Genomic DNA, 25,778 nt, shown 5'->3' on the forward strand with positions numbered 1-25,778 from the left:
TTATAAATCTATATAGGGAAATTCTCTATGGGTTCATTCAGGAGCAAGAGTATTTAACTTTATTACAGTATTTAGAGATAAAAGATTTTGCTCCAAAGTGTCTTTGGAGAGCTTCTTGCAACATCCTGTATAATTTGAAGGAAAAAGAGATTTGAGCAAACAATTATAGTGTGCATTAGTGAATAGATTAACAGTGTACTAGAAAAAATGGGGAGGGATATATTTTTAAAAGGTTAAAAATCTCATTAAATAGTTCAGTACTAATTATTTTACTATTTGATCAGCACAATAGATCAACAGAGTGAAGTAATTGCTCTTCCTTTAAGTAAAAATTGGCACAAGCATTTATGATTTTCTAGAAACATATAAAAAGGTAATAAAAAAGTATATATATCTGAGGAGAGCCGAAAGTGGCAGAGGAATTAAGGTTCAGAATATAAATAGTCTTTATCTCAGGAACCAGGGTTGTTTTACATGCATCATGAGACATCTTAAGAACCAAAATATTGCAATATTCCAGTAATAATTATTTGGATCTTTTGTCACGAACATTTTAAAAGCTATCAATAATATATACAAATGCTTTTGGCTGATGATATTTCTATAACATGCTAAAAAAGGGATCATTTGCTTATAAGGCCATTTACGAGTCAGCATCTACCTTTCTTCCCATCCTTATGTCTTTCCACTTTCCCTTTAGCTGTCTTCTGTGCTCTAGCTTCTTTTACTCTCTCAAAATTCATTCTCTCTCTCACTCTAGAAATTGACCACATTTTTCAGTAACTGCTTATGTTCCCAACCTCTTCTTCAAAAACAGCCGTTTCCAAAAGGTTAGGAATCAAGTTTCATTAGCTCACTTTTGTATCCTCAACACAGCACAGGACTAGGCATTGAGATGGTCAATAAATTGAATAAGTGAATAAACACTGAAGTTTTAAAATTATGATATCACTGGGTAATCTTATGTTGCAAGGTATGTAGCCTATCAACCATGGTTTTCCTATTTTAAACAAGTAAGTTGAATGAGAAAACAAAATAGTTTAAAAGTTGGGGGTAGGGGATGATATGAAAGGCAACAGATTCTACCTATTTCAAAACAACATACGATGTGTGTTCCTCCTCCCCTGACTCTGCCCAATTAGAGGAGAGCTAACACTGGATCAGCAATCTATTGTGACGTTAATATGAGACTTTGAACACTTTTTATGACCAGCCAATATATTTCTCTCTCTGGTTTGACGGAATTAAAACATTACAAGGTAGGCATCCTTTGAGGCTTCACGACTTTAGTCTAAAATGTTGCTTAAAAACGAGTGTGGAGTGGGAATGAGGTATAGCGATAGAGTCCATTTGAAGAGGACACTGTCTTGTATTGCAACAAAGGTAAACGAGAAACACTGTGTCCATATGTGGGTACCTAAATACACATGAGTTTATCATAAAGACAGTATAAAATCCCAGTTGTATTAGGAATCATGATATCGGTTTGGAAAAACTGAATCAAATCATCCCTACCTCCCAATAAAGTCAAGAAAGTATAGATATAATGAGGGGGATTGAAGTTACATAAGAGAGAAAGGAACAACAACTAATGAATATCAACCATATGCCAGGTGCTTTATATATATCCTGTTTCGTGAAAGATACTTCCACATCTAGGTGAGCAAAATAAAAACAGATGTAATAATTATTTAAAACTCCCTTACAATTACATAATCTTGTAATCTTATAAGTATGCAAAATAAGTACATAAAGAATGTAAGGTTTGTGTGAAAATAAAAGTTATTTTGTGAGGAGTGTGGATGCTATACAATTAAGATGTAGTACAAGGGGGTAAAGTACTAGACATTCATAACGAAAGCTTGTTATGCCCTAGAAGAGTGTTTGTAATGTTTCTCTGCGCCGATCTTATAAAAATATTTTGGAAAGGAAGGGAAGGATGTGCTGTCATAGAATACTATTTTATGGAGACCTATAGAAGGTTCTTTTGCTTCCATTACAGGTAACATATTTTTTTTATCCTCTGCTTCTAGAACTTTAAAATGCAGTGTGTTTCTGACCTTTGCCCCCCATCTAACAGCACAATAGTATATTGCCTCATTTTTCCCTCATTAATTTTCATTTGCCCTAAATTTGAGTATACATATTGCAGGATTAGAACTCATATTTTCAAAGTCAGAAGAGATTCTTTGAGAGAAGCAAAGTTTTCTCAAATCCAAACAAACATAAAAACAAACAAACACAATATTCTTTGGGTTGCCAATTCTGTGACTAAGAGAATATTTTTATAAACTAAGCCTGATTTTTCCCCAGAAACGTATGAGAAAATCATCCTGCAAATTTCAAGCACAACCAAGTTGCTTCCCAAATTGGCCATTTGCACTCCAAGGCTAAAACTGAAAGTGCACAGAATTGCCTGAGTTATTCAATTGCAGGCAGAATCAATGCAAGTGTGAACGCTGCCCTGGTCAAAGGTTGGACCTGGGGCTGCAAGTTAAATCAATTTTGGGTCAACTAAGTTTGATTACATTTTTAGTGACGAAGCTTTCAAAGACAATTTTGAGCTTGCCTATTCAGAAACTGTTTAGTTCTATCCTGAATCTATATTCCTGGTTAGAGAAGCATCTAACTATCATTTTGGTGATTATTAAGTCATGGAGTTGAGGAAAAATGAGGGGAAAAAAAGGGAAAAAATCCAGAAAGCAAAACATAAATAGCAGATGAGAACCTATCAGGAATAATATGTGAGGTAGTAATGGTTTTTATCTTTCGAAAAAAAAATTATAATGATGACAAGAATAAGAGGGGGAAAAAAAATCAGGGAGTGTGCTAACAACAAAAAAGTAAATAATAAATGGAAGATTATTATGATGATAATATGTGGCAGTCTAAGAATATTTTGGCATTTGAGACCCATTCTTTCAGGTGCTGCTGGCAGGAGGGATGTTAGGGAAATACAGGAGGTTCTGAAATAAGAAGCAAAATGGATGTAAGAAAGGATGTCAAATATGGACTCCAACAGGCAATATGCTAGCTCGAGAGAAATAAACCCCTTCAATTTATGTTTTTCCAGCACAGTCAAGCCTGCAGAGGTGTGCAACTTGCATAGCTTATGCAAGACCTCTTAAAAATGTTTACTCATGTTAAATAGTTTGATTACAGATATTATCTACATTCAGGTAAACATATTATTATATCATAAACTATAGTGCTCCCAAGATGCCATGATGTTTTTTTCTTTTTGAGAAAACATAAATATCCCTGCAGGTTTGACCACTAATTCTTTTTTTTTTTTATTAAAGTTTATTGGGGTGACAATTGTTAGTAAAGTTACATAGATTTCCGGTCTACTATTCTATAATATTATCATCTATATCTCACATTATGTGTCCACTACCCAGAGTCAATTCTCCTTCCATCACCATATATTTGACCCCATTTACTCTCTTCTAGAACTCCCCTCCCCCTTACCTTCTGGTAACCACTGAGCTATTGTCTATGTCTATAAGTTTTTGTTCCTTCATTTGTTCGTCTTGTTCTTTTGTTGTTTTCAGTTTTGTATACCATGTGGATGGATCTTGAGATTATAATACTAAGCGAAATAAGTCAGACAGAAAAAGTAGAGAACCATATGATTTCACTGATATGTGGTATATAAAATTGACCACTAATTCTTAAACCATAAGCTATTATGCCACAAGTTTTAGGAAAATATGTTATGTCTTGTCTAATGAAGTATTTCAGAAAACCTGTGATTCCTTGTAAATGGACTGAGTAAGTACTCTAATGGTTCTTTGAAAAGCAATATGATCTGCCTCACTAATCAGGCTGCCCCACATATGTACTAATTGGATTGATTAAAAAATTAAAGAAAGGAAACTGAAGAACATGTGTCTGTCTAATACCACATTTTACATCTGGGTCACCCAAGTTACCTCTTTGCCCTAAAACTGTTGAAAAAGAAAACTTGTAAAAAAAAAAATGTATACAATTGGAAAAATCCAACCTATTGAAAAATGTCTGGTAATGCCATAGGAGAAATAACATTTCTATGCAAGCAAATCTTGTTTGATTTATTCAAATCTTACTTAAGTATGTATTGGGCAAATCTTACTTAAGTATGTATTGGGCAAGTATCTAATTTGTATCTCTGTAGAGAAATCCCAAATGAATTATATTTATAAGTAAGGAAACCCAGGGAAGTTTGACTGGACACATTCAATGAGAAATGTCATTTTCAGTCTCTTCCCCAGCAGTTTTATGGCCACTAAAATGGAATTTACACTGCTTTAGAGAAAGTATGCCCATTGAAATATCATTGCTTTCACAATTAATGCTTTCTCTTTTTTGTTTTATCTGGAACATCCAAACAGAAAAAAAAGCCAATTTCACTTTACTTTTTTTTTTGGTGGTATTCTCTATTAATTATGCTTCCTACTGCCTGAGGAGAAATGGGAAGCTTTATAAGAATGCCGCTCAGCACTTTATAATCATCATTTTATTCACATATATCCGTGGATTTTATATATTAGGGGCCACATTTCAATTTTTCAGAAAAAGAATCACAGCACAGAAGTGGAGGTAGGAGAGTAGCTCAGACCGAAACCTTATCATGTGCTCAAACCATTAGATCATGCTTCACATCTAGTCGCAGCTACAGGGAAAACAGTGCATGCTGGGTAAATATTCTCTCAGCAATTTCTTAGAAATAATGAGAAGGGAATCTCTTACAGGACCTCTCATATGCTTTGCCAGAGAAAAGACTCGGAAAGGCACTACTGAAGTAGAAACTATGTTTTTTGAAGTAATATGTTTTTTTTAAGGCTGGAAATGTTGGCATGTTTTCATTTTCTCAAAGTCTTAATAGCCACAACTTCGATATATACAGGGTCACATTTTGGCCTAATTTGTTATAGGGTTAGAGCTTTGAGAAATAAAACATCAAGCAAAAGGTCTATTCTAGTGCCTTTTCATAGGTTATTGGCCAACAGAATTGAAACTGTGAACATAAAGGAAATTTCCCTGGAGAGTAAAATCCTTTGTAGAGATGACAACATGATTAGGCCAGCAGCGCTATTGAGCTAAACTTTATGGAAACTCACCACAGAGCAAAACACATTAAAATACAATTTTTTCTGTCAATAAAAAATAATTTCAAGTTCAATGACAAAAATGTACAGAAGGGAAAAATATTGGCAGCATTTCTACTTTGTTAAGGAGTAAGCACAACTGTTTTTAATAACAATCAATACATAAATACTATTTTTAAACATAGATAGATTTCTTAGAAACTTAAAGCATTACAGCTGAAAGAGAGCTTAGAGATTAGTTATTCTGTTCTCATTTTATAGACGAGGAAACTGAGGCCAGAGAGTGAAGTGCTTTACCTAAGGATCTTTACACGTAAATTCCAGAACTTAAATTATCTAACTCTTAAGACAGGGCTCCCAATAAAATTTTATACTTAAATTTGAAACTCCTTTTGCTTTTTTGCTCTATTGTTTTGGTGCCTAATTCCCACAAGCCTGCTACATTTCAAGGCTGATCAATGATAACACCAAATACCAAACCTCCCTTCTCCCTTGGCATTAACTGACCCTTTGTCAGCTCTAGGAACGTATGTGCAGTCTTAGTGCCTGAGGATACAGCTGTCAAATTGCCTCTTAACCTGAGAGAAACCCATTAGTAGAGCAATTAATCTTGTCCAACCCTCTCTATCAACCTGACCACTTTTTTTTTCATCATTGCGAATGAATGCTTATGTGCATAGCTGATTTAATTAATAATTCTAATAAAAAAACAATATCATAGTGACATACTTAAGTGCAGTAATAAGTGAATCAAAGAACCAGTGCTGTTCTTGGATATTCAGTGAGATAAAGTTACAGAGTTATTGAGGTTATATAGGTCTGAGCCTCCTTTGGTTTACCGTTCATTGTTTGGATTATACATAACAGAGAGGAAAGAAAAGAAAACTAACATTTAAAGAGCACTTGCTTTGGATTGGGCACTATATAGTAGCCATTTTGCATATCTCATTTAATTATCACAAAAACCCTATAAAAATAAGTTATTTTCCCTATTTTTATAGGTCAGATGACTGAGGCTTAAAGATTGGGATCGAGAGAACTGTCAATAACCTGCAATGTGGGATTGTGGTTTTAACTTCCATCTGTTTCATTCCAAAGTTTTTGATGGCTGGCCTGTACAGTGGAAAGAGTACTGGAAGTAGAAAAAACTAACTTAAGTTCTAGCCATAGATCTGCTGTGACAATGTACAACTGTGAATTCTAACTCAGCTTCTTCGGGCCTCAGTTTCTTCACCTAAAATGTGAAAACATCAGCCTAGACCATACATTGTAACACCTAATTTTCTGGAACTCTATGACTTTTTGGCAGTCCTCAAGGTCACTGTGTCATTTGATATAGAAGGGGAAAAACAGAGAATTTTCCAGGTTTACCTCCAAGTCAAACTAATTTCAGTTTTGTGTTTGTTATATGTTAAGATATGCATATGGTTTTATTTGGGAAAAGAAAAGAATCCATTGCTTTAAAAAGTTTGGAAAAAATCGACTAGATAATATCTGCATTCTACTCTAGCTCTAAAGTTCTGTCAGTTGACATGGGTAATTAAAGCTCTGTTAGAATTGGTATTCGGTTCTTACTAGTGGCAATTTGTTGAGCTGGAGCACCACACGTTTCAAGTTATTCTGACTGTTTCATCCTGTTGGGTATAGTTACTCATGAATGGCACTGAATGACCATTTTATGTCTAGCTTCTAGAGAATACACATAGGTTCTAGGCTTCAAGTTGGGGAGGACAAATATCCTCTTGCTTTACTCATATTCCATTTCAGCAAATTTATATTCAAACATTATTTGTGTGATGATTATGCTGTTGCCTGTGTATTTCTGTTTAGTAAAGTGACATTCGATAGGCTGATTTAGCTATAGCAAAATCTACCTACAAATGCAAACCTAATTTTTGTCACCTATCTATTAGTAGAACATCCATGAAAGGCTTCTCATTAATGTCTTAAAGCTGTGAGGCTAAAACGAGCATAGCATACCGTCTTCAACAATCACCAAGTCTAAATTTATGACTGCCTCTTTCAACCAAGATGAAAACCCCATCTCTTTTAAGATGCAAGAGGGAAAATCAATTTCAATTGAAAATATGAATCATTCAAATGTGTTGTATCACCTTTCACAAGGAATCAAGGTTCATTATAATAGTCAAAAATAACAGAGAGCCCGTACAGTTGCTTATTGGCATGTGGGGACTATTGAAACAAGCAGAGAGATGAAATACTACTTGCAAGGGCACAGCTGGTTCCAAATTCAACAAATCAGTCAAAAAATAATGTTCGCCTGCAACAGTCAGATCTAAACAGGGAAAAACTGTTATGCTACCCACATTCTTACTTTCTCTAATAGCCTCTTCCATTTTCCTTCTGGATACAAGCTACTGCCATTTTTTTTTCCTTTTTTTAATCTCAAAGAGAAGGTGTCCATCAAATTAAGTAGACTGGGAAGAAATATCCTCTAACATGAGAGGAGATTTTCCAGAAAGTTAAATAGCACTGATTATACAAAGCATTTAAAATTAGAACTTCATTATTGTCTCCACAGGGTTGCTAAGGCAGGGAAACGGCAGTTTTGGTGGGTCCTTGAATATTTTATGTGTTATATTTCTGAGGCAAATGCTTTGTTATCTGAATAAATGCATATATGCATGTGTGTGTTTGTATGTGTGCACACGTGCACACACGCGCACACACATGCACACATACACGTTCAAGAAAAGAAGTCCCTACGACATCATTAGGGCCTATATTCTAGCAAAAGATTTGTCACCACACTTTTGAGAACGCATTAAAGGGGGGATTGGCATCCACACATTGTAGCAATATTATTGTTATGTATTTGGGACTGTAAGCACAGACTCTGTTAATATTAAAGCTTGAATTTTCCCAAATATTGTCATATATAGGTCTCAGGAGAAGGTTGTTACGTTAAAGCATTGTGAATTTTAAGCCCTTGGTTTATGTAGTTAAGATTTCTTCCTTCGTAACTAATTTTCTTTCCTTATTTCCCTTTCCATTATGAGTCTTTTAATACACGTCCTATAATAAATATCTGTTCTACTGAGAAAGTGGGAAATGAAGCATATATGTTTTACTTATAGAAATGACTTTTATTGGTAACTAAATTACTGATCAAATGACGGTGTATATTTGATGAATTGGACCCATAGATGGCAGGATAAGACCATTCAGTTCACACTCCTTCAGGAGAAGTCTTAGAGGAATCATCTCTTTCAGTTGCTCATGCTCATGCAGCAAAAAACACAGTTGAAAATAATAATAAAATCCCAAATAATTATGAATCCCAATTTTTTGTACTTATAAAGGATTTTTTTTATGAATACTTGGCACACTCTCATCCATTATTAATTTTGTTTAAAGCACTTGTTCCCTGAGGCTGATCTACACTGACTACAGAATATTCTCTCTCTCTCTCTCTCTCTCTCTCTCTCTCTCTCTCTCTCTCTCTCTCTCTCTTTCTCTCTCTCACACACACACACACTCATATACACACACATAGACTGTTTAGATGCAGACATATTTCAGAAATTTCCAGACAGATAATCTTGAGGATGAGGGATTCATTTTATACTAGCTTTCCTGTAGTTTTTCCACCATACAGTTTGCTTTCCCCTTACTTGAGAAAGTACATTCTACCTGAAGTAATTATATTGAAACTACGAACTTCCGTATTTAGAACTACAGTTCCTCTTATGATGACAATCAGAGGCCCACAGGCCATGGGAGGCAAAGACATTTACGGTGAGTTCAGATGAAATCAAAGCCCTTTCTTGTTTCTCTGGGACCCAAGAAAGATGTGAGTAAAGAGGAGAATGAGGGAGGCTTGCCAAACAGCAAGAAACATAGCAAGTGTATTTCCCCAAAGACCAGGATTGCTACATCTTTGCAGGTCACGGACGAATAGAAATATAGCCATTGGGTTTATTAATCAGAAATGAAGCCCAAATCAGAGAAGCTGCTGAAGCATCATGGCAGGTCCTCAGTCTGTGTTCTTCCTTTCATATCCTCGCCGGTAGAAAGTTTACTGCCTATGTCTCTGCTTTTTTTACAGAAACTGGTCTGGCAAAGATCATCCATAACTGCCAATTGTCAGAGACAGCAGTTGATTTAAAGACTTTCTCTGACCTGCTGTAGCATCGGACACTGCTGACACCCCCTCTTCTTGACTTGGTCTCCTCCCATGGCTTCCATGGCACTGATCCTCCTCTGGTATCTGCATCAAATCGAGTCCACATGCTTCCACAGGATGTTTCCCTTCTTCTGCTCATGCCTTGATGCTGGTTTTACTTGGATTTTGGTCATCTTTTCTTGCTCATCCTTTCACCCTACATGACCTTTAGGAGAAATATTTATTCTCATGACAGAAAGTACCACCTCCATTGTGATAACTTCCAGATCATATCTCCATTCTGGACTTCGATTCCGGCTACTTCCTGAACATTACATCCAACTGAATATGTCTAAAATTGAAGTTATTTCTCTTCTTTCAATCTCTGTCTCCCCCTCAAATCTAAAAGTGATAAGTTTCCTCTTGTGTTCTGTCCTCCTTAATGTCATCCAGACTAAATGTTGGGAGTTATCTAGATTCCCACAATCCCCTACCTAGTTTCTAGTCATTAACTCCTTTTCCTAATTATTTATCAACTGTCTCATCTCTGTTACTCTTTTTGTGCAATTAACTTCTTTTGCCTTTATTATTATAAGTCTAATAAGCTGGATTTAGCCCTTCACATTGGCTAAGAACATCTGTCAGAAACCAAATCTGTTTATATTCTTCCTTTTGGCTTCCCAAAACCAGAAGGATAAAGTCCAAATTCATTTGTGCCCCTTCCTGTCCTAATTCCACCAACTTGTCCAGCGTCATCTCTCAACACTCTCTCCTCTCATCTTTTACTCTAATTACATTAAAGTACTGTCATGTCTTCAAACATGTTGGATTGTTTCACACTGCCATGTCAGAGCCATTCCATACTGGAGTCTCTCTCTCACCACCTCCCAACTCCCCAATCCCATACCCAGGCTCGCTCAACCCAATCCATCCTTAGTGTAAGTGCATCTCCTCTACAGCTTACCCTGAGTCACTGAGATTGACTTGATCATCCTCTCATTTGTGCCACTGTACACTGTGCTCCTGATTGTTATTGAATTAATTCTGCAAAGGTCTGCCTTTAAAAATGAGACAGTGATGACTACGGTGGCGTTTGAGCTGTATCTTAGTTATAATTCATATAGTGATATTACCTGCTCCAGAGGACAGGCCTATCATGGCATCCGAGACTGAATTAGCAGCCTCTTCTCTGCCCTGCTATGGCACCATTGATTATACTGCATCACAGTTGCTTGTTTTGTTGCTCCCCACGCCTCATTCCTCTGAGAAGTCTTTGAAGATGGGGCTCCAGTTGTACTAACCCTTTTCTTTCCAGCATCTAGCACAGTGCCTTGCCCATTATAGGCAGCCAATATACCTATTTGGAGAATGAATGCTGCCATTGAATGAATTTCCGGAGCTTCAGAATAGAACAATTGTTTTAGTTCTGCCTTTACTCTTTGAATCTCCTGGATGGCTGAACTTCTATGCTGTAAACATCATATGTAATCTGACATTAGTGCCACAAATTCTGGTTCATGCACTGAGCAAGGGGTGAGGTTAAGTTACGAGCTAGAGTTGGGACATTATTTCAAATTTGCACGTTTGCTTTTTGGCTTGCCAGTGAGAGATTACCATCTAATCCTTCAGTAAACTACTAGCAGTCAGTCATCAAATAAGGTCAGTCATATATATATATATATATATATATATGTATATATATATATATACACACACATATATATATACATATATATATATATACACATACACATACACATATATATACATAACATTCAGTAAATGTTAACCATTGTTATATAATATTCCCCAAGAGCACTCGGTTCATTTCAAAAACATAAATATATCTAAACATATATTTATATGTTTTTGAAATGAATTGAACTGAGTGCTCTTGGGGAATATTATATAATAACAATGGTTAACATTTACTGAATGTTTACTTTGATCCAGGCTGAATGATAAGTGCTTTATATGCATCATCCCATTTAATTTTTATTCTGTACGTGGGAGCTATCACTGCCCCCATTTGATAAATGAATTAAATGAGGCTTTGACATTTAGGTAGCTTACTCAAAGTCACACATAACTGATACGTGGTAAAACTGGGGTTCAAATCAAGACTTGTTTGACTCCCTTTATGTGAAACATACACACACATTTACACACCAAAAGGCGCTACATTCCGTTTTGGATGGTCTTAGTTATGGCAAATCCCAAAATTATTGTTTCTTGCCTTTCATCTTCTTGGTGACCTGGAAAATGTAGGTTATTACAAACTAGGGGTACACTGTAATAGCCTCAGGATGTATTCTAAATAGTTATGGATGAGGAGCTGATTCTCAGTGGCTAAAAGCTCTGTTGAAATTCTATTATCAACCAGTTTGAGTGTTTGCTATGTATAAGCACTATGCTAGGTAGCTCACATTTTTGGTTACCCTGTCTTTGAGCATATTAACTGTTCAGGAATACAAATCATGAAAGCATGAAATTTGATTCTTCTTGGCATGTTCCAAATACCACCAGGTATAGAGGGACAGACTCTGGAGTCTACATCTTTTCTCCTAGATGAGAAGATGGGTTAGTTAGCTTTACACACTTGCGAAGAGCTGCTCTTCAGTAACAGATTAAAGAAAACCTTTAGCATGTCACAAGCTAATATTAAATCTGCTTAAACTGGCTTCTAGTCTTGGATCAGTTTAGAGGTTGAAGACTCTCCCATTCATAGACCTTGTGAAGATATGACAGGAGTTCTTACTAAGGGACACACTGCTTTCTCTCTAGCTAGCATTGTATGAACTTAAGAAAAGCTGTCTTTCCCTATATATAGTCTGTAGATTCACAATACCTGTGTTGGATATTGTATTATTCCAAGGAGATTTAAAATTCCATAATAATGTGTATAAATGTTTCTGAGTCTCATTTTTGTATAAATTTTAAGTCAAACATTGATGCCCTTCATCTTTTAGGTACTTAAATTTGATATCTGATACATGCTGTTTATATCTAAACATTTATTTAAAAAGTTTTTCTATATCAAAGAATACCACCCTAAGCTATTAAAGCAAAGGTGATAAAAACTACAAGAAGGACAAACATGCTATAGGTAGAGGTAGAGGTTTTATCTTGCAAAGAGTATTTTGCAAATGATACAATTTATCTCTCCCCACTGATGGTTTTATGTTTATACTGAGAGACGGTGAAATGTAGGAGATAAAAGCTTGGGCTCTGAAGCCAGACTGTGAGGATTCAAGTTTTTGCTTTGTTACTTATTAACGTCTTAACCAGATAACTTTGAACAAGCTTTTAATCTGTCTTTTTCTGTTTCTTCATTGGTAAGAGAAGAATTATAGAATTTATCTTTTTGGATTGTTTGAGAATTAAATGAAGACATTTATATGAAGAGACTAGAATAGGATCTGTTCCATAGTAAGCTAACAATAAACGCTACTTATAGCATTAGTTATATATCTAGAAACTACAAATACACATTCTACAGCTAAAACCCAGTTCATTCATCCATGTATTTATTATCCTTTCAATTACTTATTCAACATTTTGTTAATTCATTTCCTCACTAAAGATTTACTGATTGCCTACTAAGTAGCAGGTACTACATTGGTGATATGGGAGATAACAAAGTTAATCAGATATGACCCTGCTTTCTCAACAAACATAATTTGGTAGAGATGAAAAATATATAAAGATAGTTATTGTACACAATAGAAATGCTTACTGAAATAAGATCTTCAGATGAGGTCATACAAGAGTTCTTCATACATGGGTATTTCCTTCAACTTCCAGGGCTATGTTCATAATTACAGACAATATTTGCATACTATGTCTTTATCAACAAATAAACTACACTAGTATTTTGTAGCACCTATACATACAGGAAGCTGATGGCAAAGAGAGAGACAGATCATTGAAGTCCATTCTGAGGATACCACATTTAGAGAGGCCGTTGGAGCTGTGCTTTATTTCAAGATGATTGTGTTAATGCTGCCAGAGTAACACAAACATTTAAATAAGTGACATTTGTTCCTAATTTGTTGCATTCATTACTGTTTCAGTTTGAACATCAGAATATGACTTTGGAAATTTAAATAGCAAAAGTTTAATGTGTTATTAAGTCTTAAATTTTTCTTTACTTTGCCTTTTTAATTCAGTTATTGCGTCAGGTCCTTGAATATTTAAACCATTTAAAATATTAATAACATACCAAAGAAGTATCAATATTTACATTGCATTGGAATTCACATTGCTCTATAATATTTTCAATGGTTTATATTATTCATAATTACATTAAATAAATCATTCTCATGAAAGAAACTCAAGCAAGTATATTACACTATGCCTATTGCATGGCAACAAATGTTTTTCTTTCGGAGTGGAGATACTAAGATATATTAAGAAGTATTAAGCTGGAATAACAAATGAGGTGATTTTAAAAAGTATATATAGAATAAATCATTTTCAAATGATTATTTTTTATGAACAACAAACTGATATATTTTAAGATCAGAGTTTCTTAAATCATGGTAATTCAAAGTTCACAAATCATGAGACTTACTGTAGTATGTTTTTAAGTAGTAGGAATATTATATATCCCATCCCCATTTCTGTGGAATGGAAATGATCATGTCTGTGATTAAGTACATAATATTTGCATTTTACGATCACAGAATGATAACATATATATATATATATGTGTATATATACACACACATATATATATATACACACACATACATATTAGGTTACTCTAAAATATTAAATATAAGAGATATGGATGATTCAGATAACTTTGTGGAATTGAAAAGATAGTATATTCTCTGTAGTCTTTTTTGAACGTTTTGAGAAACACTCCATTTCAAAATATGTAGTGGCTTAGAAATTAAACAATTTGCTTATTCAGCCTCTAAAAAGCACTAAAATGAATTGCAGGAGAAAACATTGCAATAGGTGGCTCTCCCCTCAACTCACCCTTGTGTGTGTTTGCTCTTCGTTTTTCATTTCTAGTCCTTAGGAACTAAGATACATTAGAAATATAGTACTTATTTTAGTAAAACCTTAAGTTGCATTTTAAAAGAGTTTTGAGTAAAATTGTTCTCTATATGGATAAAATATTTGTACATGATCATTTACTTACTATTTTTCTAAAGAGAACCAACGAAGAGTAAATTCAACACAAATTAATCTGTTTCAAGATAAGATAACATATTTTTAAAAACAAACAAAACCTCACCAAACCAACCAGCTGTAGTCAGAAGACATTTTTCAGTGGGTCCTATTATTTATGTAATATTTTTTTCCTTTTCTCAGCCCTAAGACATTTCTCTAAGCATATGTAGACTTCTGTAGGGATTATAAAATTCTCAAACACACATATTATTTTGGGGCCAAGTTCTTCTGTGTAAGAAATGTGACACTTCAGGCTGAATCCTAAAATGAACATACTCCATTCTTATGTTTTATCTCTACTGATGAATAGGAGCCAAGAGGCCCATGGGAGCATTTTGGGAACACTATTACTTACGGTTGAGAGGCAGGCTCGCATTGGTTGTGCCTAGCTTGTTGGCAGCCACACAAGTATAGTTGCCGAAGTGCTCCTGTGTCACATTGGTAACAGTGAGAATAGATCTTGTGCTGAAATTTTGAATGATAATTCCTTGTTGGCCATTGAAGAGCCTAGAAGACAAAATAAACTCTAGGTAAATATATATTGTGGATATCATTTTTATCTTAGATGGGGTTGCAATGCAACCCATAGACAGTTATGACCACACTTCTATTAGTGTATAGCATGATAATGGTGCAATTATATTTTCCTTAGTAGAGGAAAGGAGAGGTTGTATGACAGCTGTAGACTGTTCCTATGGGATTGTTTGTACTATATGACAAATTGAGCTCAGATATGTACATGTCCCACTCACACATTGTTTTGTATTTTAGAAAATGAAACACACCACAACAATGGCATCTCATCTGTTAAAAGTCAAGAAAGAGTAAAGGAAATTAAATATAAAGATTCCATTAAAAGCACACACTGATGGTTTCTGGGTAAGCTGGCTGGGAAATGTCTAGGCCATTTCAGATGATATTATTGGATAACTCCCATAAAAGTTGAGCCTACGATTGTGATAGGATGGTTCTCAGTGAATCCAGGGTCAATCCAGGCACTTCACGGCTGCCATAGACAAGCCAGACAGATGATTTGCTGTTGGAATGACTAATCTAGAAAAAGACAGCAAGCTAGTTTTAAGGGTAGTATTGAAAGTTGAATCTCACCTCTGCTGCATTTTAGGAATGTGCCTGGGGAAATCTTTTAACTTTTCTGAGCCTTGGTATGGGGTTACATTTTATGGGATTCCAGTTTGACTACCCAACAATCTCTCTCCAGATTTCCCAGCAGAGGCCCTCACTCTCACATAGGCTGGTGTAGCTTTACCATTCTCAGTGCCCTCACACCTGCTTCACTCTTTTCCTGAATCTGTACCCAGCGGTCATCATCTCCTTTGATTTCTGCCATCTAGATCCTTCCCTTCTCATCTGGTGCTGACCTACATCCTATATCTTTTCTCTAATGCTCCTTAAATGACTCTCTTTCTCTCTGCACATTTCTGTCCAAATTCTTGTGGGATTGATAACCAAAACCACGGTTTTCAACTGTTCTTTCTAGCAGTTTCCGTGCACACAAGTGTTTTCAACCCAAATAAACTGAATTGTTTTAAATTCCTCAAAAGACAGGGCCATATGGGCATACCTTATTTTATATTTGCATCCCACGTAGCACTTAATAGTGGTATCCTAGGTACACAGTAAGTATTTCATAGGTCAATGAAATCTGGGTGACATCCCCACGAGACAAGGATTGATAAGCCCTTTTCAGTGGCCCCTTCAAGATATTCTCTCTTTCATTATGAATTCTGCTATAATGGAGATGCCAACCAGAAAATTTCTCCTTAACTGTCCCTTATGTTTATTGTGAATAAGATGTGCCAATCACAGTATGAACTATGTAGGTTGATAGCCCAAATGGTGTCTTAGTTTCACCTCTTTAATGTGTTCAGGTTTTAGTACTAAATAGGTGTTTAATTACAAAGATGCTAATAAATGACATTCCCCTGAGAGTTTAGGTTGACATCCTTTGCATTATGTTATGGGACTTGCATCTGAATCTAGATAAAATATACTGTTGTGTTAAATCAAGCCATGCTTGATTCATCTGGGAGTGACTTACATTTCATATAATAGCTGAATTAGGCTTATCTAAAACTCAAAGTTTAATCAGGTTAATACAACTTGGAGTTGAATAAATATTGAAAAACTTTAACTTGAGCAAGAAACCTAGTGATCTCCAAGTCTGACACAAGAAAATAGGGCATAAAATATCAAGGCTATAGCAGCTTTTACTCTTCTGCCTCACGTTGCAAATCTATCAAAATTTGTGCTAAATTCCCATAGTGATTATCACATATTTTCTACATCACATTAAAAAATTTATTTTAACTCATTAATATATGTTGTATGTTTAAAAAAAAAATCACAGTTTCATTGTCCTGAGAGCATCAGCATTATGGCTGCAATCAGTTTGCCCATATCTATTCAACGGACAAATTCTCCAGAAGACTCAGCAACTTCCTAGACTATTAAAACGTCATTGTGCCCTATCTACCAAACCAAGGTTCATTTTGGTGCTAGAGAATTGAGAAAACACAGTAAATCGTCAGGGTCTTCATTTGGCCAGACTCTGGGGATAAAATCTCAAGGGAGCAGATTTAGTTACTTCCTGGAGCTATTTGCTTATGTTCCTTATGGCTGTCCTCTGAGCCAGCTTCCTATTCTCTGACCTTTCATGTATCTGAAGGCAAAGCCACAGATGTTGCTAAATCATGCGTCTTATCCAAGCTCTGTATGTGTGGGCCCCCTTTTGGCATCTGGTGCATCCTCACCGGTGTGTCACACGAGTGCTCCAACCCCTGCTGCTCCGATCAGCCTAGAGGGTGATTCTGGCCAATAAAAAAGAAAAGTGTCTACCCTGGGGGTATTTTCTTCCCTCTCAGAGGAAGCTACCTCTCTGAGGTTGCTGGAGAATCCAAAGCTTCCTTTCTCATATAGTTGGGAATCTCAGAAGTGCTGACTTCTCAAACACCATTTCAGAATCTCTTGGCCTGGTAGATGGCTGGGGCAGCCTTTGCAAAGCTGACCTTGAGAAAGAGTGATTTCTGAGATGGAGTATCTCTCTTAAGGGTGTACGTCCGTGATTTTCCTACAGGTATCCTGGGGGCAGAGGGGTGGATGAGGGACTTTCTCAGCTATACCAATTCCGAAATTGTAGTCGTTAATTGCTACAGACATGAGTTCTGTGCTATGTGACTAGGGACTAAACTGGGCAGCACATGGTTTTCGAATATTTTTGAAGGCCCTTCAGAGGTCAAACCTGGAGAGAGGAACCAGACATATAAACAAGTGTTTACAACAGAGGGTGTTTTAGTCACAATGGCCCTGTTAATGACACATCTACTTTTAGTTACTGGATATAGAAATTAGAGCCACACATAGAAGTCTTATCAGTATGGCCCTAATATAATTTTACCCCTTGATTAAAAACAAATAGTCAGAGAGCGCATTGATGGTTAATTTTTATGAAACAGATTTATTCCAGTACAGTTGGATATATGAGTAAAGAGAATCATTCCTTTTTATCAATAAAAACATATATTTGACAAAGTGAATTGTCATTCTGTGTTAAAGAAAGTCCTTGATCAGTTTCAAGCATGCATATATGAGTCTGTTCAAGAATGATTCTGGCTCCAAGGTTTTTTCATATCCATTGCAGACTTGTTTGAAACCAGGTTTCCTCGCATCAGTGATGTGAAATCTAAAAGTGACAACTTAAGCAATAGTTTACAATACACCTTTCAATAAAACCAGAGAAGTAAATTCAAATATTGCCTTTTTTGGAGTTCTTTCTCTCTTTTCCCTGAACACTTAACTTTTTCAAGTTTTAAGGGCATCCTTCTTGTATTGACTTAGATTCTAGAATGAGAGATGTTTTCCTCCCAAAGAGAGAGAAACTAATTTTGTTGAGCTAGGGGTTAAAGTATGGCATTCCTTTCCTTAGCATTAGATTGTCAGCATATGGTGCTTTCTTAGAAGTGTGTGGTCATTTTTATTTTTTGGTATTTTTACCATTCAGTAGACCTCATAGCTATACGATTCTTCTGTTACTGTGGTCCGCTCCCCTCTGCCACTAACAGGAGTTTGTTCCATATCACTATGATCCTCCAAAGTTTATATGTTAAAATCCTAGCCTACAAAGGTGACAGTGTTAGTAGGCGGGGTCTTTGAGAGGTACTTAAAAGTCATGAAGGTGGAACCCTCATGAATGGGATAAGTGCCTCATAAAAGAGGCTCCAGAGAGATTCCCTAGCCCCTTCTGCAATGTAACATACAATGAGAAAGTCTGTGATCCAGAAGAGAACCCTCACCAGACCATGTTGACATCTTGATCTCGGACTTCCAGCCTCCGGAACTGTGAGACAAGGAACTGCCATTTCTAAGCTACCTAGTGTGTGGTAATTTGTTGTAGCAGCCTGAATACCGAGGGCCATTGCCCTCAGTCTTCTTCCTTCTGGCTTTTGCTAATGCCTCATATCTGTGAACTGCAGGCTGTTTGCTTTGCCAGCAGATGCTGCCAACTCATGAGTAACACAGCCTGACCAGCTAACTAGTTATGAATTAGAATAGTCTCTTATATTTTCAAGTGTCAGTCGGAAGTAGCACATGGAAAGCACGCTAATCACTAGTAATACTTATATTTCTGACTCATGAAATGCTCACAAACCTTACAATCATAACCTCTCGCAGGCAGTAGCTGAATAGGATGGCCAGGAGAGCTCCCAGCAATATCACAATAGCAAAGCTGACCACAAAGCCATTGGCACTGATTGTTATGACTGCAAAAGTAAATGGAGCCATTACACTAAACCTCATTCATTTTATATGTATAAATCCAGCCTCACTACACGTTTTGGGACTTTTGTTTATTATCTGTCTTTCCAGGTCAGAGGGAACAATAAATATTTCTAGGGAAACAAACTTTTAGGTGCAAATAGTCACACAAAGACTTAATTGCTATTATAGGAAACATACGCGAATATTAGACAACATTTACAATGTTAAAATCACTTGGAATAGAAGAGGGAAAGGTATTCTCAAATGACGATAGACCTTTTATCAGGGTAGAATTACAAGGGAATACAATAATAATGTATCATGTTATATAACTGGATAAAATTAATATAGTCTTATTAATTGATCTTTGGGTGTTAGCATAACAGAGATGAAAGACAGTAGGGGAAGGAAGGTAGTTCTTGAATCATAAGAGTCATTTTTACACAAAAGAAAGAAATGCAACTTCCACCAATGGATTTCAGGCTTATGGGTTTCCAAGAGGTTGAACTAAAGACATTACTTAAAAAAAAAAAAAAAAAGATTTTGAAAAAGTCATGGGTGAATATAGAACTCTGACATGGTCTTAATGGAAATGAAGTTTTATTTGGTCATCAAATGGTGATCAAATGCCTCCTATGCTTGGGCGCTGATTTAGAAACCAAAGAAGAAAAGACAAATGTGACTTAGTGACTATCTAAAGGACCTTAGCTCCACGTGAATATCCAAAGATGACAAAGAGATAATATATCAGTCCCTACAACACAACACATCGCATAATGATGCTCTTAATGATAGAGTTCTAGCTTACATGTATTTTGGCTCTGAATCATGGCTGTATTTCTAATCTTTTCAATGTGAGCAGGAAAATGCTTTTTGCACGTTGAAAAGCTTAGCTGTTCCCAACACATTTATGACTGAAGTAACCTAACATTAAAACATTTCAACATTGTACAAAAAATGTTGGTGTTAAGAATGTGGAAAGCTGCTATTCAGAAAACATTTAAGCATTTTCAAATGTATATCAACTAATCTTCATAGCAACCCTGAGAGGTAAGCATTATTAGTCCCATTTAACAGATGAAAAAAAAGAAATTTAGAAAGATTAAGTTAATTTATCTCCCACAATTAGATAAGGGACAGAACCAAAATTCAAACCCAGGTCTTCTGATTACTGTTATCCTCCCAAAATAACTATTTGTATTCAAATCACCAATTAGAAACTAGAATGTTGTATTTGAGTTTTGAGAGACAAGTCAGAAATCATCAGTTGTGCAAGGAAATAAAGTGAAGCCAGTGAATGAAACAAATAGAGCTAAATAAAGCACTGTGTGGTATCCATGCTAGGAAGAGCCAGGTCTACTCCATGGGGTGAACCTAATGGAGTAGAAAGTAAATAAATAAATAAATAAATAAATAAAAAGGAAAAAAAAATGTAGGGTTGACTTTAGCTGGCCATCTGGACTCTCAATGATCTATCTGGGGCTTTCTATGCCCATCATTGCAGCCTCTTACAGCAGCTGTCTTCAGCATCCAATGGAGTCACCCTTTCAGGCTACGTACAGTCCCCAAATGAGAAGCATGAAATGAGTTCTCATCTCCTTCCTTCCACAAATCACCTCCCCATACCTTCAGCATCAATTATTGTTTGTTCTCTTCCCCTAGGTTCACTAAATATTTGGGTGGTAATAAATCTCTCTCCATATGGTATATGAAGAATGTAACAAGAATGGAAGAAAAGTACAAACTAGACAAGTGGCAAGAATGTAATATTTTTAAGTAAGTCCAAAATCGTCCCTAAAGTTCAAATGCGAATGATGCGATAGCGTTATTGTGTTCTCTCTGACTTGGTCAAATCATTATCATAACATCAAATACTTCTCTTTGTGACATCTTTTCACTTGTAAGTTTTCAGACATTAGTGTGATTTTGATTACTGTCCACATTCCCCATGGGAGTGTAACTCTATTAGGGCAAGGTTCCTGGCTGGTTTTGTTATTCATGGTATTCCAAGCATGTAGCATAGTGTCAGGTACTTCATAGACACACAGTAAATAATGGTTTCATACTTGACTGAATGAATTACATTTTCACATTTTTATAATTTTTAGTTTTTTTCTTCTGTGAAATGGGAAAAATAGAGCCAATCTCAAAGTGTTTCTATAAGAATGTTTTTTTTACATATATAAAATGTAATATCTATGCACATATATGTATCGAATGAAGCAGGCACTAGATATATGATAGGTGTTATTATTGTTCAATGATAAGTCTGTTTCTTAGATAGAACAGATACATTTCCTCTCAGATGGCAGCAAAATATTAAATATTGAGCACACAGGAAATTATTTTTAAAGAAAAGAAGTAGGAGAGTGACTGAAAAGATCATGGCATCATGATTTTAAGATGTGCCAAACTCAGTATCAATTGCATGCACATTATCAGCTTCATCTAGGCCTTTCACAGATGTGCAGGGTGGATAAAAAAAATAAAAGTTAAAAGAAGGAGCAAGAAACTAGAGAGAAATGAAATTTATGTGAACACGCTGCTATAGCAACCGATTGGTTTACTATGTTGCTTGGTACTCAGGGCTCAAAAACAATATGATATCATTTATTCCTAGGAACAGACTGAAGAATATCATGCATCACTGTCTTAGCCTCAAGGGGTATCTATCTTCAGTTGCACATTTGAATAAATTAATGTTATTATAACTTATAAGGACACTTTAATGATTTAGACTTTATTAGGCTATTTAAAATGTTTGTCGTATTTACTTTATCAGTTTTTAATGAAATTAACAATCTTTGATTAGAGTTCTTTGGGCTGCCTTTACTTGTGACAGCTTGATTTGTATGGGGAAGATACTGCATTTTTTTTTTTTTTGCAATAGTGTCTTCTATTTTGATTGGTAGAATATTACAGCTTGTTTGTATACAATTAATTATAAATTATATATACACCTTAACTAATTCCAAGTATATTTTGGTTCCATAGATTTCTTAATTTTAGTAAGAACCTTGTTTTCACCATGATGTTGTGCTGCACCAAAATTTAGATATTGCATTTTAACTCCACACCAAATAAACAAAGGTTACAGTGCGTGTGTCAGTTCTCTCCTGCTGCAGTGAGTCTTGAATCCCTGACAACCTGGGCTATGAGTACATTTCTCTCCTCTGCTTAAACTGCTTCTCTAATATCAATGTGCCCATGATTTTAATGTCAAATTTCATCCCACAATAAACCAACACAACAATTTTGCAGAGGCCACGTTCGCAAAAAAAGAAATCCTGGGAAATCAGAATTGAGCAAAAGAAACTAGTTTTCTTTTTGTATTCATATATTGGGTTTACAGTGTCCCACATGCTAAGGTGGCAGGATGCATTTGTACTAATGATCTCTTATCAATTTGAAAGTGCATTAAAATAACAATGGCTCTAGTTTATCATTATTAAAAGGCTACATGGTTCATTCTTAGAACAAAGTGTGTTCCAAACCACCATGTAAGATGCTGGAAACTCAGTGGTGAACAGGGCAGATTCTTCACTCTTGGGTAGATTATAGATGAGAAGTGATAGACAAGTAAAACAGTTGAGTGTACTTGAATAAGTGCTTTGACAGAGGTGAGTTCCTGGGAGTACATGCGGAGAGCTTCCTCTAATAGTAAAAAAGGCTCACGGTAATTTTCCTGGAAGTGGTGACATCTCAGTTGACACTTAAGAACCAGAGGAAGGCAGCCAGCCAAAGGTAACCAGGTATGGGGGTGTGTGTGTGTGTTTGTGTGTGTGTGTGTTTGTGTGTGTGTGTGTGTGTGTGTGTGTGTAAAGGGCTTATAAGCAAAGGGGTCAATACATGCAGAGGCCTGAATGACAAAGATCATGTCACAGTTTGGGAACTAAAATATTTCAGGATGGTTATAGTCCCTATTGTGATAGGGCAGAATGGCAAGATTCATAGCTGTACAGTAAACAGGAGCCCGGACTTGAAGGTCTAGCATGTTATACTGTGGTGTCAAAGACTTTATCCTAGGGACAGTGAAGAACCACCGGAGGGATTCAAGGATAAAGTGATAAGATCAGATATTTATTTTAAAAATACAACCACATATTTAAGAACACAAACACATTTCAGCTGCACTGGGGGGACTGTGTATGCAGTGTTAACATCTCAGTGTCAGTGTGTCCCAAACCAAAGGTTGCCTGATCCCTCTCAAATCTCTTCTCCTGTGTTCGTTCCCAGCCACAGCCAATGGCTTCACCATTCAGTTGTTACTGAGATAGAAAACTTGGAATTACCTTTAAATTGTCATTTCTTTTTATCTAATCAGCTACTGACATGTACAAATGCCATCTCTCCTCTCTCCTGCTCTTTTTTTTTTTTTTTTTTTTTTTAAAAGATTTTATTGGGGAAGGGGAACAGGACTTTATTGGGGGAACAGTGTGTACTTCCAGGCCTGTTTTTCCAAGTCAAGTTGTTGTCCTTTCAGTCTTAGTTGTGTCGGGCGCAGCTCGGCTCCAGGTCCAGTTGCTGTTTTCTAGTTGCAGGAGGCACAGCCCACCATCCCTTGCGGGCGTTGAACCGGCAAACTTGTGGTTCAGAGCCCGTGCTCCAACCAACTGAGCCATCCAGGAGGCAGCTCAGCTCAAGGTGCTGTGTTCAATCTTAGTTGCAGGGGGCACAGCCCACCATCCCTTGTGGGACTCGAGGAGTTGAACGGGCAACCTTGTGGTTGAGAGCCCACTGGCCCATGTGGGAATCGAACCGGCAGCCTTCAGAGTTAGGAGCATGGAGCTCCAACCGCCTGAGCCACCGGGCTGGCCCTCTCCTGCTCTTTAACTGTGCAGTCGATACTCTAGTTTAAGCCATATTGCATGTCTTTCCCTTCCATTCCTGCCAACTGCTCCATGAAACGCTTTGTGACACAAGGAGTGGACCACTTTACTACTCTTGAAAAGCTCTTCAATGGCTTCTGAATGCCTATGGAATCAAGTCCAAATGTCTTACATGACATTTACGACATTACGATTTTTGCCCTAAGGTGCCTTTCTAACCTTACCTCTTATTACACTTGATTTGCCATCCTGCATCACAAGGCTTTTTCTTTTCTTTCTTTTTTTTTTTTTAAAAAAAACAACCTTTCCACACACTACTTAAATGACATCACCCATGTTTTCTCCTTGCCTATGATTATTTTCGACCCCTTGTAATGGTTGGAAATGGTGTTCATCATTTGGTGTCCAGCACAAAGGCTACCATTCCCGGAAGCAATTATGAATGCTCTGATTTGAGTTGAATGGACTCTGGCTGTGCACTTTTCACCAGACTCTATTTAGGGTTTCCTTACTTAGTATTTAGTTCATTTTGTTGGTTTTTATGACAAGTCATAAACTCTAAGTTGGGGCTTGCAAACTGGAGATGGCCCACTTCCAATGTTGTTCACTTAGCCCCAAGTTTTAAATATAATAATATGTATTTATGTCTTATATGGATACATGCTCTCCAGTTCTCAGTAATTGAAATGCTCCCACTTGTTTCACATACGAACGAGTATTATCCTTTTTACCTTCCTGGCCTTACATGACAAAGTCATCACAGGAGTGGTGGAGTGGGACTGATAAGATTTCAGTTATTAAAATATGTGAAATCTCGTCAGAATGGAATTAATAAAATAACAAATAAATAAAGGAACACAATAAAATAATAAAATGTGAGATCACATTAGAAATTCAAATTCCTTCAATGCAGGAACTTATTTCCTTTTCAAATTTTTAAATTAGCTAACAGATAGTGCCCGATGCATAGTGCTGAATGAAGTAAAATCTGAGGCCAGCAAGGAAGATCATCTTTAAATGGGGTGGTAATGAAGTTATTTGCAGTACCCTTCTAAGCCAAAACATGTAACTGCTCTCCCTACTAAAATGGCCTTGTGAATGAGAGGATGAGAGAGAGAGAGAGAGAGAGAGAGAGAGAGAGAGAGAGAGAGAGAGAGAGAGAGAGAGAGAGAGAGAGAGAGAGAGAGAGAGAGAGAGAGAGAGAGAGAAAGAAGGGACTTGCTTCTAGTCTCTTCTGAGTAATCAAAGTTGTGGTATAAAATTGAGAAGAAGGATATCCTGACACAACATAGGAGTCAGGAAATTTGGGGTTTGTTTTGTTTTTGCTTTTAAAAAAAATCACTTTACTGAAGTATAATTGACATTTAAAAATCATACATATTTATATTGTATATATGACATACACAAAGCTGTATATATAGAGGATAAGTACTATACACCTGTGAAACATCACCACCAAGGCCATAAACATATTCATCACCTCCTACAGTTGCCTCAAAATTAGATTTTACTCCCCATTTTGTACTTCCCTTATACAAGTCATTTCACCTTTATGAGATAGTGTTTTTTTCCCTCAGGGTAATCTAGTTAAAATGATGCAAGGAATGGTTAAGATTGTGCAAAGTGAGTTAGGTAATATGTGTTGTAAGATTGCAAAGTCAGCATGCAGGGTAAATGTTGCATGTCATTAAAATTGGCTTTAAAAATTCCTTAAATGTTGTTACTTTAAACTACCATACTTTTTACAACAGTCTCCAAAATGGAGGGCAAATA

At 36.3% G+C, this 25,778-nt stretch overlaps 1 protein-coding gene across 1 annotated transcript in view; it reads right to left on the reverse strand.

Moving 5' to 3' along the window:
- The window catches only part of NEGR1 (neuronal growth regulator 1), an 831,724-nt gene that overhangs the window by 157,564 nt on the left and 648,382 nt on the right, over positions 1 to 25,778 (reverse strand). Inside the window, exon 6 of the mRNA XM_033115332.1 lies at positions 14,756 to 14,907. Coding sequence (XP_032971223.1) covers positions 14,756 to 14,907 — 152 coding nt within the window. The remainder of the gene's footprint in view (positions 1 to 14,755; positions 14,908 to 25,778) is intronic.

This window comes from Rhinolophus ferrumequinum, chromosome 9 (assembly GCF_004115265.2).
Source record: "Rhinolophus ferrumequinum isolate MPI-CBG mRhiFer1 chromosome 9, mRhiFer1_v1.p, whole genome shotgun sequence".
NCBI lineage: Eukaryota > Metazoa > Chordata > Mammalia > Chiroptera > Rhinolophidae > Rhinolophus > Rhinolophus ferrumequinum.